At 53.0% G+C, this 18,838-nt stretch overlaps 2 protein-coding genes across 21 annotated transcripts in view; both read right to left on the reverse strand.

Moving 5' to 3' along the window:
• Positions 1-2,662: 2,662 nt before the first annotated feature.
• On the reverse strand, positions 2,663-7,179 carry NKX6-3 (NK6 homeobox 3). The gene is made up of 3 exons (XM_019742093.3): positions 6,661-7,179; positions 4,524-4,693; positions 2,663-3,046 (listed from the first exon to the last, which is right to left on the reverse strand). The coding sequence occupies exons 1-3, from the start codon at positions 7,040-7,042 to the stop codon at positions 2,807-2,809; spliced, it is 792 nt and encodes a 263-aa protein (XP_019597652.1). The 5' UTR covers positions 7,043-7,179; the 3' UTR covers positions 2,663-2,806.
• A 4,923-nt stretch (positions 7,180-12,102) lies between these two features.
• Positions 12,103-18,838, reverse strand: part of ANK1 (ankyrin 1) — a 198,342-nt gene continuing 191,606 nt past the window's right edge. For 12 of the 20 annotated variants that reach the window (XM_019742086.3, XM_019742091.3, XM_019742084.3 and 9 more), the window contains 2 exons: positions 18,481-18,621; positions 12,103-12,469 (listed from right to left, as the gene is read on the reverse strand). In XM_019742086.3, coding sequence (XP_019597645.1) covers positions 18,520-18,621 — 102 coding nt within the window. In that variant the 3' untranslated portion in view covers positions 12,103-12,469; positions 18,481-18,519. The remainder of the gene's footprint in view (positions 12,470-18,480; positions 18,622-18,838) is intronic. The other 8 variants (XM_074329603.2, XM_088793584.1, XM_074329602.2 and 5 more) reach the window with 1 other exon arrangement.

The following is an 18,838-nucleotide window of genomic DNA, read 5'->3' on the forward strand; positions in this document are numbered from 1 at the left end:
GTGGAATCATACCACTATAGTCTCGCTGGCGGCTGGTTGGAGACACAGGAAACAGGATCCACACAATCTGCAACCTGCGGTCTGCTTCTCTACCAACCAACCAACCCCTCTTGCTAGCTGCTATCCATCGTGCTAACTGCAATCCGCGCTTGCCAGCCACAATCCGCTGCTAGCGTAGCCATGGTAGTGATATCAGTGGCTAATGGCTAACTGGTAACAGCTGAGGGCCACCTAGCCACAGCTGATGGCCATCTACTACCCGAGCCAGCACCTTTCCATGTAAGGCCGAGAGCCTGGAAACTGCTTTCTGGGACTCTGTCTCCACACCTGCTTCATGACTTCACACCTGAATCATGTCAATAGACCCCTCTACCTTGCAGGCCCTGGTTTCCCTGCAAAGTGCTCAGGAAATCCTGTGCATTGCCTGCCTCCCACAGCCACCAGAGGGTTTTGGTCTTTGTGGTTGTGCTGAGTGAGTCGTTGGGTCTTCCCAGGCTGCTGTCCTGCCTGCTACAGCAGGGCTGCAGAGTCTCTGTCAGGACACCCCCGTCAGTAGAGGACTCCTCAATGGAGCTTGTGGCCAGGAGAACACAGAGATGGGACTTGATTCTTAGAAGCTGCCTTATTTCCTTCCCACTTTACGTGGAGAAAGACCAAGTATAAGCATCATCGCAGATTGAGGGTTACAGCTTAAAAGCAGTCTACATTTTCTTGTCACGTCACCCTGTCTCCTGGGCTCCCTAGAGTTATTTGTGAAAGGTTGGTGCCTCAGTTTCTGAGCTGGGGCCTTCCTCCCACTGTCATTTCCACTTGGGCTGACTCCACCCATCAGATTCTCCCATCCTGGGGGTCCAAGGGACAAGCTGAAGGACTTGTTGGGACAGTAAATGCGGCAGGGCAGGCTGCTAACAGCTACTAAGGCCTTGTTGATGTTTGCAGAGATCATTAAAATTGGAAGGGTCTGGCAAGCTCATCTCATTCTAGCCTCTCATTTTACAGAAAAGGCTCCGAGGGGCTGGCCCCTGCACCTAGGGCAAGTAGACGTGAGGACCTTGGAATCAGCCCTCGGGTTGCCTTGTCCCATTTCTGTGACTTGGTTCAGGTGCTTTCTGAGCCTCAGTTTTCTCATCTATATAATGAGGATAATACTTACCTCCTGGGTTTCTTGTGGGGTCAAGTAGGATAATCCAGGCCTTCTACGTGGCAGGAATTAGTAGGTGTTCAGATAATGTTAGTACTTCTAGTCTCTCCCCAATTCTCTTTTCTGTGTGATACCTAGTCCCCTAATAGATAGTTTCCCACACTAGGCTATGAATTCCTGGAGGTCAGGGACTCCAATAAATACTTCTCAGGTTTCTCAGCATCTACGACAGTGCCGGGCATATACCAGTGAAATTTCAAATTGACCAATGTCATGCATGGCTTCCCCACTCCCAGAGCACTGACTGCCCCGTGGGAGCAGAGAGACTGGCCCCCATGGACAACTGCTCACAGCTGGCATGTCTGGGACTTCACAGCCCATTTCACAGAAGCACAGGAGCCATGGGGAGGTTTCTGGGACTTTTATTCTTACTCTTTATTTTTTAAAAGCCTGTAAAGATGGGTGAATGCTTGGTCCCTTTTGGGCTGCTCCCCTCTGGCCAGCCCCCACCCGCCTCCCCGAGCCCCTCCCACACGCCAGTAGCTCAGAATCACCTGGAGTCAAAAACACCGCCCTGCTGGCCAGGGCTCCCCAAGCAGCAGCTCCAGTGCCAGGCCACAGGGCATCCCAGGAAAGGAAGGGCCGTGGGTCCCATGCAAGTCCTTGGTGCAGCCCCTCCCTGTAGGGGCCTCTCCCTTCCTGTGTGGATACCTCAGTTGGCGGAGCAGGGGGTTCTGAGATCCCTTCCAGCCCTTTCTGTGGGTGGTTTTGTCTTGCATCAGCACCGAGGAAAGCCCAGGGGGGTGGCTTTGGGGTGCAGCATCAACTGCTAGGATTCTCTCATCTTTTCCTGCCTCTGTCTACAACCTGACCCTTTCCCAGCAATAGGGGTTTCTTGTCTCTTCCTGTCTCTGGGGAATCCTTCTGAGTGCAAAGTGGAGGAAGGAGGCCAGGAGGACTTCTCCCTCCAGGGGCGTCATCTTTGACTTTGAGTGTACGGGCTGTTTCTTCTTCGCTGGGACCCGCCTCCCCTCCCTGAGGTGGATGTCCTCCAGCCTGGGTTATATATTTGGCTCTGGCCCCTCAAGTGGGATCCTTCCCATGCCAGGGTCTGAGGAGAGTACCTGGACATGCCATTGTTTCTTCCGATGTCAGCCAGTAGCTGCCCTGGGCCCCGGGCCCTGGTGTCCCAACTCCCAGAGCAGAGGGGAGCCCCTTGCCAGGGCCAGCTGCCTCCCTGGGGGAAGGCCTCCCACGGCAGGAGCACAGTGGCATGTCTGAGACCCCCACGACCAGTTTCCTGGCTGCAGAACTTGGTCATTTTCATCTACCTGTGCACTTAGGAATCTGTAGAGCTGGCAGGGCAAGGCCTGGGTCCTCAGAGGTGCAAGATGGCACAGAAGGGACTAGGCCCCAGGACGCGATTGTGGCTCTCTCTTTGCTCCCTCCTCCCTTAGCCAGGGGAGCCTCCTCCAGCACCATCTCTGCTCCCGCCTCCTCCTCCCTCCCCCTTCCCTTCCCTCCTCCTCTTCCTCCTCCTCCTCCGCCCTCAGGTTTGCGTTCTGGCCCCTGTCCCTCCCAAGCATCGTGGGGAGGGAAGGGGGCTGAAGGCAGGCCCTTCTGAGATGCGGACCACCGGGCGGGCTGGGGCTGGCGGGGCGGGTGTCAGACGCCGTGCGCGCCCAGGCTGAGCACCGAGAAGGCGGCGCGGTGCTTGCGGAGCAGCAGCCGGATCTTCTCGTCGTCCGAGTCAGGGTCCAGCGGCTTGTTGTATTCGTCGTCCTCGTTCTCCGAGGCCGCGCGGTCCCCGCCCGAGCCCGCGCCGCCGGGGGCCCGAGGCGTGGAGGATGAGGGCTCCAGGGCGCTCTTCTTCCGCCACTTGGTCCTTCGGTTCTGGAACCACACCTGGGATGAGAAAGACTGAGGATCACACACAGCACACCCAGCGCCCCCCCCCCGTTTTTTTGGAGGGTGACTCTATTTGGTGGCAAGTACACTCAATCCTTGTTTTTATAGTAAAATAAATGGCTCAATAATAGAGTAGGCTGTAATGTCCACGCTCCTTTTTTTGTTTTTTCAGAGGCGCAATAAAATAAAAAGAAATGTTGTGAGTGCAGCAGTCCTTTAGGCTTAGCTGTAACCTTCTCCGTGGTGTGTCTTCCTTCTCGTTTGCCATCTGCGGCGCTTGCGTGGAAAATGCTGAGCCGGCCCCCGGTGGGAGGGTTTAGCCCAGGTGAGGGCGTGTCAGTAGGTGCTTGAGAGCGGCCCCTTCTTTTAGCCCTGCCGCCCCTCACTGAACTTCATGAAAAAAACTTCCGCTTAATTATAAAAATAATATATTCTCATTGCTTGAGATAGTTGAAGAGCACAGAAAAGTACCTAAAGCAGAAAAATATATAAGAGAGCCAAATTGTTTCCTTCCACTTCAATTCGGCAGCTTTCTCTCCAGTGGAGTTAATACTGGGCTGAGCAGGAGGCTGCAGACGTCAGTGGGTGGACATCCAGGGCCCTGAGCAGACCCCAGACCTGGGTCTCAACCTGCCCTTCTCTTTCCCTCTCCCCTCAAACTGTTGCCAGGTCACAGGACTGGGCAGTTCTGCCACAGCTCAAAGCTTTCTGCTTTGTGCTGCGCATCCAAAGCCCCTCAGGAGAGATCCAACATTAAAGCTGCCCAAGTTGTGCCAGGGAACCTGAGGAGGCCTGTTTACCCATTTCAGGCTCTGGTGTAAGCATGAGAGTGACCTTTGCGTGGGGCAGAGAAGCTTCCTACCTCTGGTATCCCATCGGAACTTCGTTTGGATGGGCGTGGGTAGGAGACGGTGTTATCTTCACTTTCAAGTGTAGTAAACCAAACTTTAGGCCAGCTCTGTCTGCTACCTAATAGAACAAGCCTAAATCCAGTTCTAAACTGGCCCTGTGGCTGACTCCTGATCTGAGCCAGAGGCTGTCATCAGCTCTTAAAATTTCTGGCCGAGACTATGCAGAGGAAGGAAAAGCATGAGGTTGGAGTCCCACAAATCTGGGTTTGACTCCCAACTCTACGCTTACCAGCTGGGTGACCTTGAGCAAGAGGCTCCGCTGAGATTGTTTTTCCATCTGTAAAATAGGTAATAATCCTCACCTCGAGGTTGCCGTGAGGGTTAAATGAGGTACTACACAAAAGGCTCTCAAAATAGGGCTCCGTCCTGACAGCCATTTTTTGGCTACAGTAATTATCACCATCTCTAGGGCTGGGTGGGCAGGCAGTGCCCAACCAGCAGGAGGCCTCCCACTCAGAGCTGGGAATTACTAGGAGAGTGCAGCTACTGCGCTCCCACGCGGTGGCATTCAGTCCTGCAGGCTCTTCACAGCCAGGCAGACCCCTTCTCCTGCACAGGCTTACCTTGACCTGCGACTCGGTCATTCCCAGGGAGTACGCCAGTCTTGCCCTCTCAGGGCCAGCCAAGTACTTGGTCTGCTCAAAGGTCTTCTCCAGGGCAAAGATCTGGTGCCCCGTGAAGGTGGGCCGGGTGTGCTTTTTCTTATGGATGCTGTCACTCAGGGGGTCTGGGGCTGGCAGGAGCAAGGACAGGTGTGGTTAGCAGGATGAGTGGGGTGCCAGCCCTGCCCTGCCTCTCCCCCACGGTTAGCTCTCCACTACAGAGAAGCCACTGAGGTGGCAGGGGTTGCGACACCTCTTACATAAGCAGCATTCCTGACGTTCCAATAACAATGACTTTAACCTCTGCCGTGTCTGGGTGGGCAGGCACCTGCTGAGAAGGCACGTGCCCCAGGTTACAGCTACTTAGGGGCAGAGGGAGCTGAGAACCTGCCCAGGTCTCATGCCTCTCTGTGTAATGTTCTTACTCAGTGATTCCACCTTCCCCAAAGCAGCAAGAAGAGTTTTCTCTCAGTCTCAGGGATGTCAAGCAATGGATTAGGCACCTTCCACCAGGCTTAGGGCTCTGGGGGGGTGGGAATTCCTCCCCTTTGGACTTACTTGTTCTTGGGATCCCATTTTCCAGATCACCAGAAACCAGAGTCTGGACACAGAGGCTCAAGACCCAACCATCTGCCCAGTTAGGGCAGCCTCCTCAGGAAGTTGCTGGGCCAGAGGGTGGCTGGGCTCAGGATAAGCAGAATGTCTACGTGTTGGGTCTTGTTCAGTGTAGCCCAATGGCCCATGTCCAGTCTCCTCATGTTACAGATGAGGAAACTGAGGACCAGAAAGGGGGAAGTGACATCCCGAGAGACCGTCACTTTCAGTCCTCCCTCCTTTTGTTAATCTACCCACTGACCCTCTTAGTTGTTTTCCTGTGTGGATATGCACCAGGATTGAAGAGCAGAGGTGTAGAGAGGGTGTGTGTTTGGTGTGTGTGTGGGGGGAAGACGGAGGTGAGAGGGAGAGACACCTTGAGACCTAAAGCACCCCCAAAAGTGGGTTATAAAATAGGTTTCAAGAGATGAGGCCTCCCCCCCCCAGGAACTCACTGTGTTTTCAGGTTGAGTGAGGGGTGGGCTACCAGGTAGTGTGACCACCTGGAGCAGTGCAGTGGAAGATGGGAGGCAATTGAGCTTCAGGGTTTCCTTGGCTGGCCCTACTGCAGTGGGCAGCCCCAAGTTCAGACAGAAATGGAGGCTCCCTCTGCCCTTGCCCTCGCCTAATCTAAGCAAGACCTTTGAGGCTCAGGAATGGCTCCTGCAGCGACTGTCACTCTCCCTGCCTCCCAGGTGAGCCTCACCTGCTTGTGCAGGTCCTGCCATCTCCTCCACTCCCTGACGGGCCTCATGGGGACCCTGGATCAGTTCTTTTTTTTTTTTTTTAATTTTTATAAGAGTTTATTTGAGCCAAACTGACGACATATGCTGGGAAGCAAGATCACAAATGCTGTCTAGTTCTTTGGAAACAGTTTTGGGGATGGGGAGGGTGAGTACAGCCCCCCCCCCCCCCGGCCCCAGCTACAGCCAAGTCCGACCTGGCTCAGCAGCTGCTCCTGGAGTTGGGGCAGTTGTCCCTGGGGAGGATGGTGGGAAACAGGGTCCCTTTTTCAAAGGTGGGAACTCAATGGGGTCAGCGTGCATTCTGTATCCCTGAATGGTGCCAAGGCATGAGTGGGCTCTCTGGGAAGGTGATGCTGTGGCAACTTCTCGCTATGGACAGCATTTGCCCACTTTGGTGAAGAAGTGGTGACATGGTTTCTGAGTGGGAGAAGGAAGGTGAGCAGCCAGATGGACCCTACACTGAGAGGGTGTGGGCTATGTGGTCTTCCTCAGACCTAGAGACTCCCAGGTCCCCTAGGAGGGCAGCTGAGATGGCAGCTAGTAAGTGTTGGGGGTGGGGAGCAAGACACCCCATCCAAACAAATCTGGGCAGGATGGAGGGGAGAACCCAGTCCCGCACCAAGCTCAGATACAGATCCAGGTGTCTGAGCTGGGCTGTGTGATGGTAGCTGAGGAGAGGTGGGCAGCAGGTGCGGGCCCCACCGTGGCGTCCCTTCCCATGCCTCCTCCTCCCTGATCTGGGGGTGCCCGGTACTCACTGTTGTTGCACTGCCTCCCGCCTCGCCAGTCTTGGCCTGTGTCTGCCCAGCAGTTCCGGGTCCGGGTGACGTACTCGTTCCCAGTCTTGGAAAAATTCCCCACCTGGGGGCCATAGTAGACCCCCTGGGAGCCGAGTCCACCAAAACCTGCCACATGGGGGTAGCTGGAGAGCAGGCTGTTGTTTGGGGTGGCCACAGGCCTGCTCAGGATGTCTGTGATGCCGTGGGGCGTCCCGGCGGCCAGCTGGGGGCCCAGCCCCGGGGGGCTGAGCTTGTAGAAGGAGTTCTGCACGGAGTACTGGCACACGGGGGCCTTCATCTCCGAGAACTGAGCCAGCGGCGTGTTGTTCAGCAGGAACGTCCCTTGCAGGTTGGACTCCATGTTCCCTAGGTCAGGGCGAGGGAAAGCAGGAAGCCCAAATCCAGGCTCCTACACCCTGAGACCCCGTGCTCTGGCCCAGAATCCCATGGCAGGTTTGGAGGGTCAAAAGCGGCCCGGAGCCCCAGCCAGCCCTCCAATCTAAGGCATCTGCCCAGCCCCTGCCCAGGGACTGGCACCCACGTCAGCTGCTAGGAAGTCAGGTGCTCCTGGACAGGTGAGAGGCCTCACCCGCGCCCCTGCCCTCTCTCCCTGCCAGGCCTTGAGAAAGGCGGCTCCCACACCTCAGCTCAGACCCCTCCTCTGCCTCTGAGTCTGGGGACCCTCCATGAGAAGTTTTAAGTTCAGAGAAGCAACATTTCCCTGATAAAGATATGGCCCATTAGAATACAGACCGGAGACTGGCTGAGGAGCGCCAGCTGCGTCGCCATTGGTCGAAATCCACACGGGCCTCACATTGGCTTTCCCTAGACAAATTGCACTTTGAAAGATTGACTGTAAAATCAGCCAGGGTGTGTGTGTGCGCGCGTGCATGTGTGTGTGTGTGTGTGTGTGTGTGTGTGTGTGTGTGTGTGTGTGTGTGTGTGAAAGAGAGAGAGAGAGCGAGAGAGGGAGCGAAAGAGAGAGAATGAGCAAGAATGAGCTCTGGAAGCTCAGTTCATTCTCAGAGGGTCCACCTGCTCCTAGTCCCCCAACACCAGCATCTAGGAAAAGGTGGGTGACTGGGGGGCCTCTGGAGAAGGCTCCTGAGGCAGCTGACAGTCACAGTTCCTCTAGCTGCTCCCCCCTGAGGGTGAGGAAGGAAGCTCAGGGTTCGCTGTCCTGGGGTGCTCAGGCCCCTTATGTGCAGATACCCAAGACTCTAGGGGAGTGTGCAGTCTGAGCATGGATGCTTCCCTTCCCTCCTCGTGCTGGGATGGGTAAGTGGGGAGGCTGGGCTTTGGGGTGGGGGGTGCAAATCCCTGTGCCTGGCCTGTGAGCCTGGGGTGGGAGCCTGCCTGGCAGACTGGGGCAGCTCTGGGCCGGCCAGGTGTGTGCTCCTCCTGTCTCTGCCGCTGGGCAGCCTTCGCTGATCAATTTTGTCCTCCCTTTCTTGGAGGAGGAGGAATCACTTGTGCCTCTGCTGGAGCAATTGCCATGTCCTGTCTGTCTTGGCACCTGGGTTGGAAATCATTGATGACTGAGATGGCTATTGATCCAGCAGTGGGTCCCTGTGCCTTGCACTTGGTTGGTGCTCAGTAAGTATTTGATGGACGAAACTAGATTGAATCACAGAGCACCCACATGACTTCTTTTTTCCTTTTTCTAATAAATTTTTACAACATACGAAGTTCTACTAGAGGCTATCTCTCATATTACAAACGGGGAAACCACGGTAAAAATCTTGAGTTATTTTTCTTTGGGCCAGTGTCCTTTCTTGAAGTTGTTTGTTTGTTTGTTTGTTTGTTTGTTTGTTTGTTTGTTTTTAATGGAGACTAGCATGCCACTGGTCTGAACAGGCAAAATGACAGGAAAAATAGTGACTGCCAGACAGATGGGTTTCTATCTCTCGTCTGTCTCTCCTCTCCCAAAGCCTCTCCTGACCATGCTGTAGGCTCCTTGGCCGTCTCACCACCCCATGGGTGCTCTTCAGCAGGTGAGCGATAAGAAGTGCTCTTCGCTGGCCTTCTCCTTGGTTTCCAATGGGAGGCCCAGGGCCAGGACTCAGGAGGGCTCCCCTTTCCCACAGAGCCCGGCCCCTCACACTGCTATTATCTGTTCATGGAGGAATTGGTTTCTGAGCCATGCTCTCTGTAGCATAAATGATGGAGTTTAATGCAAAAAAGACCTCACAAAGGCTGCATGTGGAGATTGTTTTTCTAAAATTTGGATTAAAAATAAGAAAAAGTTTTCTTATCCATTAGAGTTAGCTATGCTACCAAGCTGCACATAATCTGAACCCCAGTGCTGTAGCCTGGCCCCACACAGGCAATGGTGATTCCGAACCTCTGTTCAAAAGCAGAGGGTTTTCTGTTGAAAACCCTCTAGGCCATTTGTTTGCACAGCCCTGACTGGCCCTTTGGCCTGCGTGGTTCTTCCGATACTGAGAAAGAAGCTTCAGAGTGAGGGCTAGGAGTGCTTCTAAGATCCTGTGACTGTGCCTTGGTCACCCTTTAATGATGGGAACTTATGAGGAAGAAAAGCTGCAGCAAATGATTTGGCTCTTATTTAATGCCAAGCTTGACAAAGGCATTCGTGTTTAGGAATCTCAGGATGACAAACTGAAGAGATCTTAGCAAGTGCTTAATCCAGTTCCCCATTTGACAGATGAGGAAATTGAGGCCAGCTTGATGGCCAGCCTTGTATGCAACAGTAGGAACTAGTTGTTAGGGACAGGGCAATTTTCTAGAGAGTTCTTCAACTCCGAATGGCATCAAATGCAGGGTCCAGACAGCTTCACAGGGAGCACTAGGGGTTCCCCTGAGTGTATGCCAGCTGTGGGCTCAGGCATGTACCCTGCTGGTTTCTAGTGCCTCCCTCCCACCCACCTTAGACTTGTCCCCATCTCGTGGTAGTCATTAGGTGGGACAGAAATCTGCTCTATCTTAGGGGCTGGGGTGGCTTCTCCCAAAGTGAGTGGTCCTCATTAAAGGGCTGTCCAGGTTTCCAGGAGGTGGATACCTCCCGGGGTGCAGGTCTCTCTGCTGACTGATCCCACCCCAGGCTTCACTCCTGCCCCCCACCTCAAACTCCCCAAGGACAAGCCAGAAAGGACAGATCGAGCCCTGTGCCATGAGTCAATTTCTTTAATTTTGACATTTGTTCAGCTGGTGTAGGGAGAATGGTCTATACATCAGAGTGGGTACGGGGAATTCTCTCCCGATTACAGATCATGTGGGAGAGAGTCAAGAAAAGATTCATTTCATAACAATTAGAAAAATCAAGGTAATTCCAAAACTTCTAAAAAGCGTCTAATGTGCAGACTGCAGCATTCTCTAGGCATCGTGTGGAGACCCCAAACTCCTCCCCTAACAGCTCCTACTAGCAACCGGAGCAGGCAGCCATGCCGCCGAGGACCCGGGGCTACCCGGCCAAGCAGCCATGCCGGACGGAGCGGAAGGTGCCAAAGCATAGCCTGGGGCCGCGGGTTTGGGGCCGCGGGGCCACGCGGGGCTCTGAGGGGGGCTACTGGGGACGGCTGCAGCGGCGGACTGGGGCAGGAAGGAAGGTACAGGATCGAGGCGGGAGGCCGGCCCTGCGCCTGTCTTCCCTGGACCAGGTGGCGGGGCCGAAGGTGCCCGGGACGGGCGCGCGCTCCAGCCGAGCCGCACCGCCCGCTGCGAAGAAGCCCTGCGCTTCGGCCCCGCAGGGAGGGCGGGGGCTGCGCTTGCTTGGTCACAGCCTTGGGGGCCTGAGGCTGCGAGCCTGGCCTTTCCCTCCCTGGCCTGCCCCTCTGAAAGCAAAAGCGAAACTGCCCGGATCGACAGGAGCGCCTCGGCCAGGCCCCTGGGTTCCCCACTCCGCGCGGCCGCCCCACTGCGCCCGCTCCGCCAGTACCCGCGCGGCCGGCAGCAGGCACCAGGACCGTGGGGGCTCGGACACTGAGGGAGCTTCTGTGCTACTTGGAAGGTGTGAATGTGTTCTGAGGACACGTCAGAAGAGCGGCAGGGAGGAAGGTGACTGGACACCCACAAGCAGTGGCTCTGTGACAGCCACCAGAGCCTGCCAGTCTCTCTGGCCCAGGAGGGCGCCCGCCGCGCAGGTCGGGGCCGGATTGTGCTGATTCGGGCCTCCCTCTGCCGGGGGCTCTAGTGTAACTTTAAGGCTCTTCCCTGGTGGCACCGAGGCGAGGAACAACCAGCTGTCTGTTTCCTTCCTGCCCTGACCAGGGGGCCTGGCCTAGGAGGGTCTCCGCCTTAGCCCAGGTCAGCTGCTCTCTCGTCCTCCTCCTCCTCCGGCTCTCCTCCCTTGGGCTTGTGATCAGGAGCAGGCCCTTCCCCCACCTCTCCAGGTGGGGCTAAGGGGATTGGTCAGAGTGGGGGCACTGAGGCTGTCCAGCCTAGGCCCCCCATCCTGCGGGCTGCCAGGACTTAGAGCACCAAGTTCGCTCTGGGAGACCTTGGGGGTGGTGGCTGACTTCTGAGAACCCGCAGATACATTCACCAGCCCTATTCCCTTCCTTCCTCTTTCACTGAAAGACAGGCTGTAGCTCCCTTCTCCTGCAGCCTGGAGAAGTCCTCAGGAGCTGAGCTGTTAGTGCTTTGCACATACTGCTAAAGTGTTTCTATTGGTTTGCATAGTATTTATTATTTTTCATATACACAAGGCTGATTACTGTACAGTTTACACTTTGAACACAGACTATGATATAAGTGCTTCAAGATATAGAAAACCTCTTCTCTATTGAACATGCTGGTGCAATCCTGGCACAGCCACCAACTGAGAGAGAAGACCCTTTCAGATGGGGCACTGGCTCCCTTTGAGCCCTATAGCTAAGCCTGGGGTCCTCACCTCAGATTCTTAAGTCCCTAACACGAGGAACCCCGAATGCACTCTAAAGGTAATGATTTTCCATTGGAAGATGATTAATACTGAAACTGGGAGAGAGAGAGAGAGAGACAGAGAGACAGAGAGAGACAGAGAGAGAGAGAGCGACAGAGAGAGACAGAGAGACAGAGAGAGACAGAGAGAGAGAGAGAGAGAGAGACAGAGAGAGAGAGAGAGAAAACATAAAAAATTCCAGTTTATCCACAGGAGATTCTATACAGCTTCAGACATCACAGTAAAATCTGTGTGTATACTGAGTAGAGGGGAGAGGTGTGTGTGTGTCCTGAATGTCATGTCGAGCGTTCTGGGGGGAGCAGTCCACTGGGGAGAGGGAGGTACTATCACAAATGGAATGGAGATGTGTGTGCGTAGGGAAGGCTGGCAGATGAGGACACGGGAGTAAGAGGTGCTGAACTGATTTCATGCCTAGTTCTTTCCAGGAAGCCCACATTTTCTTTTCTTTTTTTTCCTTTCCAGGAAGCCCACAAGGATTTCTTACAGATGAGGTTGAAAAAAAATAAGTACCCTGTAAGAAGTTGAAATTAAAATGATTTAAAAATATATATCATCTCCAGCCACAAAGAGCCCTTGTTCACGTCTGCATTCATGCGCTCACTTGCATTTGTTTTTCTATCCCTCTCTCTCTCCCCACTTCTTGCTGCTTTTGTCCTGATTCCCCACAGAGATCCGTCGTCATCGCTAGAGGCAGGATTGAGGACTGTAGGTCATGCGTCTACAGTCAGTCGTTCATGCGAATAGGAGACTAAAGGAAGCCCCTTACGGAGACCATGCCGTTAGCCTAGAGGAACACGTGTGCCGCTTGTGGAGCCCTCCGGTCCAGCTCTCCTCCTGTGTGCATGGCAGAGTGTGTGGAGTTCAAGGGTTGGGTGTTGAGGTGCGATCCTGAGGGACACAAAGAGAGAAGGAGACACTTAGAATTTAAAGGTACAACTCCCTGCAAAACCCCCAAACACCGAGTTTTGGGCTGGTTGCTCAGGCAGTGTCTGATTCAGAAAAAGCAGCCTCCCCAAGCAAGGTGATGAGCTGAAGGGTGTTGAGCTCAGAGCCCCTGACCTTCCTGAGATAACAGCTATCCTTCCCCTGCTCCCCAACCCAAAGGTTGCCTCTCAGAGGTGGCTGCCCTGGCCTACATTAATTCCCTGCTGAGTGGATGAGCACTCCAGAAAACCCTCCTGTGTGGGTGCTCTGTGCCTCAGGAGGCAGGAGTTTCCCACGCCCTTGCAGTCACCTGGGGAGAAATCTCCATGAGTAGATCTTGTACCTACAAAAGGGGCCATGTTCATGAGCCAGGGCTTGTGCCAAGAAAGGGGCTAGGCTAGGCAGCAGTACCCTCTGCTTTTTCAGTTCAGTTCAGCCAACATGCACAGGTGTCTGCTATGTGCCAGCCCCAGGATCCCAGAGGTGGAACAGACATGATCGTAGCCTCAGGAGCTCATCATGGCTTCAAGGGATGACAGCACTTCTTCAGCTCTGGTCCACAGCTCCCACCGTCTGTCAGATGCCTCTAGCACCTCTCCCCATGTCTCATGGACAACCTCTGTTATGGCCAAGAGGTCTTTGGAAGACAGGTGCATTCTCCCTAGGATATTGTGTATCTCAGGCTGGAAGACAGTGCTTTGCCTACAGAATCAATTCCAAATTCTGCAGCCTGGGATTCACAGCAAGACACCACTCCTGCCACCCCTGGTGCCTCATCCTCTAACCTGGGGTGAAACTCTGTTTCCAAGACCAGCCACTGGGGGTTCTGTCCACAGAGACCTTGGGGCCAACCGGAAAAGGAGGACACTTAAATAAAGAGGAAATGACTGACAATCTTCTGGGTGGGGTAGGAAGTGACACAGAAAGGCAGAAACCCTTTCTGAGGCAGAGCTCTCCCCACAGGGAGCTGTCTTGGGCCCTTTGGGAATAGGCTTGGGGAAGAAGCTGGTGATGACGAACTCATTCTATTTGAGTGTTTTTCCAAGGATGAGAGAATGGTGCTAAACTCCTTGCCAGAGGCTGTGATAAAGCGAAAAACCAAGCCTTCTACTGCTATAGCTTGAAGGAGCTGTCACCTGGAGGGCAAGACTCTTCCATCACTGCCTGGAACGCTCTGCCTTCAGAACCCCCAATGCCTGCCTGTTCCCTGCCTTTGTTTGTGGCTGTCCTATCAAGGATGCCATCCAGTCTCCTCTGTGCTGAAGTTCTGCCCACCACCCTCAAGAACTCTGCTCCATGAAGCCTTCCTGATAATTCCAACTCACTCTTGTTTCTCTCCTCACAACTCTAGAAGCTTTTCCCTTCTGTCATTCCCTTTTATTTAGGGCGGTCATAGAGTATAGCAGTTAAGACCATGAACTCTGAAGCCAGACTGCCTGAGTTCATATCCTATCTCTGCCAAGTTCCTGCTGTGTGACCTTGATCAAGTTAGTTACGCTCTCTGTGACTCAGTTTCCTTTGTTGTAAAATCAGGGCAATAAGAGGAGGCACCTCGTCAGATTGTTTTGATGTTTAAAAGAGGTAAGGTATATAAAGTGCTTAGAACAATAAGTACTACTATGTGAATGTGACTGTAACTGACTGTCTGGAAATGCGACTGTCTTGCTTATCTTTCCTTTTTCACATCTGCATTCTTCCTCTGGCTACAGTATAAATTCTCTGAGGGCAAGAGCCGGGCCTTGCCTTCCCTGTGGTCTCCACATTGCTTACCCCAGTGCTAAGCATACCTGAAATAAGAAACCTTATAAAATCTTGGCCCCGGGGAAGAGAGGCTATAATCTGTCACACACTTTTCTGCCCAGACAGGGAGCAGAGGAGAAAGTTCAAGGCCAAGAGATCCTTCTATGGTAACTGCTTATTTCATCTTTGGGTAAAGTAATACTCCAGGAGAAGCGACAGGTCCAGTGGGGGCCCCCAGGCAGGGGTAGGACTAGAATGCAAGTCTGTCTGTGTCCAGTATGTGCCTCTGTCCTGCACCTCTGCTCCTGGGTGCCCTTCGAGAAAGGTCTTACCCTAATAAAAAGCTTAGACAATAGCCGCTTGCCACTCCTAGTGGTTACACTAATGAGGTTCTTTTCCTCTTTTCATCTCTCTGTGCTGTGTCACCTGTTCCCACCCCCTACCCAGTGTCTGTGGCGCTTTCCTCTCCCCAGCCCCAGACTCCAACAACACCTGCCATGTCTGAGGAGTGAGGGTGGACCAAAGCTTAAAACAGCCAAATAAAACAGGACCTGTTGCCTCCCCGCCTCTTTCCAATGAGATTATTGATTAAGTTTTAAACTCACTAAAATATTCTGTCAGAGCTAACATAAGTCTTGCAATCATAGGGTCTGAATGGAAAGTGTCTCTTAAAAAAGAAAAGAAAACAAAACCCCCAGCAGTCTTTAATACTGCAGCTTCTGAGAGTCCCAGAAGGTGGAGTGACATAGATGCAAAGGACTATTGAGAACCAGAGGGCTGCCCTGGCTCTGGGTATTGGGCGGCCCCTGTCCCCAGCCCTCTAGCTGCCCTGCTCCATGCTGTCATTCTAGTAGCACTGACACACTAATTCTTGGACCTAAATACTTGCCACAAAGCAAAACCCACTAGCTGCTACAGTCTGCCCCAAACAATCAGAACTTGACTAAACAGCAATTTTCTAGTTTCTTAGAAACTACTGGAAAGCATCCTTCCCCAACCTGCCAGGCCTTAAATGCAAAATCCTTCCCAAGGCGGGAGTGATTGTGGGGGCATCAGAACGGGTGACTGGGATCTAGTCAGGCCTCTCCTGGGATGGGGGTATTCTGCCCTTTGGGGGTGTTCCGTAGCTCTGAACAAACTACAACCATTATTCCTTTCAGCTTACCTTTTAAACACAAAGTCTACAACTGTGCCGTATCACCTCTAGGAGGTTTGTAAGGGAAAACTCAAATCAGTCATCATAGCTCACTCTTCCTTACGCATACAAATCACTTGAGGAGCTTGAGGCAGAAGCCTGAGTTCCAGAATTTTAATTCAGTAGGTCTGGGAGAGGCACCAGGAATCTGCACTTTAACCAGACTCTCGGAGGACTGACATGCAGGGATGCCGTGACCCTTTGAGAAACAGTAGATTAGAACTTGGCAATTTCTAAAGCCCTTTAACAAACATAAACTCATCGATCACCACAGCCACCCTACAAGGGGAATATCGGCATCATTGCTGTTGTATGGCTAAGGAACCCGAAGCTTTGAGAGGCCAATTGACTTGCCCCTGTCACACTCCAAATAAAATCTGCAACAGGTTGAGCACCAGAATACGTATGTTCTCCTTGACTCGTCACAATGGCCCTCACAGCTCCATTATAATAATACCGTGATTATTTTTATGGAAGTGTAACACACATTCAGAAGGAACTATTTTCATCCTTGCTTGAGGAGACAGAAGCTCAGGGCAGTTAAATGACTCGTGTAAGATAACACAACCTGTAAATCCGGGGGAGCTGGGCCTTGAATCTAGACTCCCAAGCCCCAGGTTTCCCCCTCTCTGAAACATATACAATCGATTCTCATTATCTGCAGTAGTTTTGTTCATGAACACTGGATTAGCCAATCTGAACCACTGCTCCTAAGGAAAACATGGCATTAGGTTCCTGCAAGCTTCTGTTCACAACATTTTTGTCAACCAATGACTACATAACGTTGTTTTACGTGTGTTTCTGTTTAAAGACGCCTGATTTAACATATATGGTTCATTAACATTGAACTCATGGCCACCAACACTCCAACTCAGGCCTGAAGGAAGCTTATCGAACACATGTATTTTCTCCATAAGGCACATCACAGCCTTCCTGCACTTAAGAACACTACACCGCTCTTCAACACTAGTCTTGAAAGCCATTTTAAACAGCAAAATCACCAACAAATAGCCCCAAATGCAAAACAAAAAAACCAAAAAACATGGCATTAGATAGACTGCCAAAAAGACATTTCTAATAGGAGAACAGAAACAAGAGGGCAGAGCACGGCCTTGTTTCACTTCACCTGGGAGTGTGCATGAAAGGCAACTCAAATTTTTCACCACTGTGCACGTACGTGTCTGTGGATGACCACGAAAGTGCAGTGAGTATTGGTTTGGGGGTTAAAATAAATTTGAGTCAGTAAGAGAATTTGCAAGTGTGGAATCCACGAATAATAAGGGCTGACTGTACATGCTTTCCAGTGGGTGGTCGTTAAGTATTAAGGACCAGAGAGGTTTCAGCCTCTTCACTGTTGTCTCTGTATCTGTCTTACTGGGAGGGTAAAGCATTGCAGGCCACCCGCCAGGCTCTCTGGGACCACACTGGCTCCCTCACCACGGTCCCCACCACACACTTCCCCGGCCTTCTCTTGGCAGAGGCCCCAGTACTGTCCTGGAGCCAGGCTGCTCTGTGTTCCTGACACTCACGCTCTGTGGTCTGGACTCACATCCCTGCGGAGGGTTCAGCCACTTCGCAGAAAAATCATCTATAGAAAATTTAAAAACAAAACCAAACTCCAAGGTTCTACCCTTCCCCTTCAGCCTGGCTTCTGGCTGCCTCGCTCCTGTTCAGGAACATCAATCAGTAGAACCCGAGCCAAACAGAAGCTAAAATTTAAAAATTTAAAGCCTCTGCTGCTGCTACTGCTGCTGCTGCTGCTGCAGACGCCACAAGGAAAATAGGACAGAAAAGTATACTTTTGCTTCCACTCTGCTTTTTCAAATTATTGGTACCGTTGGATTATCTTCAGGACTCATCACAGCTAATCTCCTAAACCAGCAGCCTGGTGGGACCCTCTGGCAGTGCCAGGGTTAACACTGTGACCTCCTTAAGCTGCTGAGGAGTCAGGTCTAATTTTATCCTATAACTGGATCCGCCAGTCCTCTTTTTTGCCCAAGTGCTGAGGTATGTCAGGAAGCCCCAAGTCAGCACTTCTGCTGGTTCGGGAGCAGACGCAGCGGCCCTGCTTTTTGCCGAAAGCAGAAAGTCGAAGCCAGCTTGCAGCTCGGCCCAGAGCCAGGCCCTGGGGGTTTAGATGGCAGCCACCTGGTTAGTGCCACGCTGGGGACACAGTGCTTCCTCGCTTTCCTGCCGACTCCCACCCCGACGCATCCTGTACTGAGCTGCCCCGAGCCGGGCACCGTGAAGAGCCTCGGGGCAGCTCAGTACAGGATCCCTCAGGGAGGATGAGGTCAGAGCTGGCCGCTGAAGCCCCCAGCACTGCACGGCCCGCTGGAGAGCCTTCGCCGCCACGTCGTCACAGCCCTCCCTCACTGCACAGCACCGTACACCCGCGCCCCTGGGCCACACTGCCCCATGCTCACACGCCATGCTCCGAGGCCCGGCAGCCCTCCTGACTCATAGGGAAAACACCATCCACCCCGTGGGCTTGTTAACTTTACCCTTTCCTAGAAAGCAAGGGAGCGACAGGTTTCAAGAAACACCAGGGAGAATGGAAGCCTTGGGTTCATGGGGACTTTTGTACGGTTCCAGGTTCAAGCGACAGTTCAGTTCTAAGTCTGTCACTGTTGGAGCTCTTCCTGGGGTCGTGGATCGAAACAGCACAGCCTAGACAGACTCGGCTGCCCTCTCCAATGCCCTGTCCCCATTGCTTGGTTTCCAGGAAAGCAATATTATTGAGATTACCAAGCACTTTGCACTCATCAAAGCATTTTTTTCAAATCTGTATTGTTGCACTTCCTGAAACGTAGGTCAACAGATATTGTTGATTTTGTTTTCTTGACAAGGAAATGAAGACTCAGAGACGCAGTTGGAAGGTGGGGAAATGAGAATCTGTGTCTCGAGACCACAGTAATGCTGTTCATCCTGAATCATGCCGGGGAGAGGGGACGGGAGTGAGCATGTGAGTAGCCCTTCCCAGGACCCACCACTCCACGAGGACCAAACCATGCAGAAAGCATGCAGAAAGACCTGTTACCTCCAAAGAGGCCATTCGAGGGCGGGGGTTTGCTCGAGATCACTGTTTCCCCCTTTTCAGGCTGGCCCGCTTCACTATCTGAGCCCCCTTCCTGCCCTCTATCAGGTCCGGTGGCTGCAGGCTCCTCCCTCTCAGCTCCACCTGGAGACAGCAGCAGAGACAGAATGCAGAACAGATGGCACCGAGAGACCGGCAACAATAGGCAAGAGAACGAAAGGCATCACACGGAGGTGTGGAACACACTGCCTTCTTCAGGGTAAGGGAGGCTCAAGCGAGAGCCCCGAGAGGTGGGCACAGTGCAGTCTGAAACCCCAGCAGGGCTGGCACAGAGGTGAGCAGCAGGAAGAGGTGCCGCCAG

This window comes from Rhinolophus sinicus, chromosome 16, assembly GCF_057876585.1.
Source record: "Rhinolophus sinicus isolate RSI-liver-muscle chromosome 16, RSI-T2T, whole genome shotgun sequence".
NCBI lineage: Eukaryota > Metazoa > Chordata > Mammalia > Chiroptera > Rhinolophidae > Rhinolophus > Rhinolophus sinicus.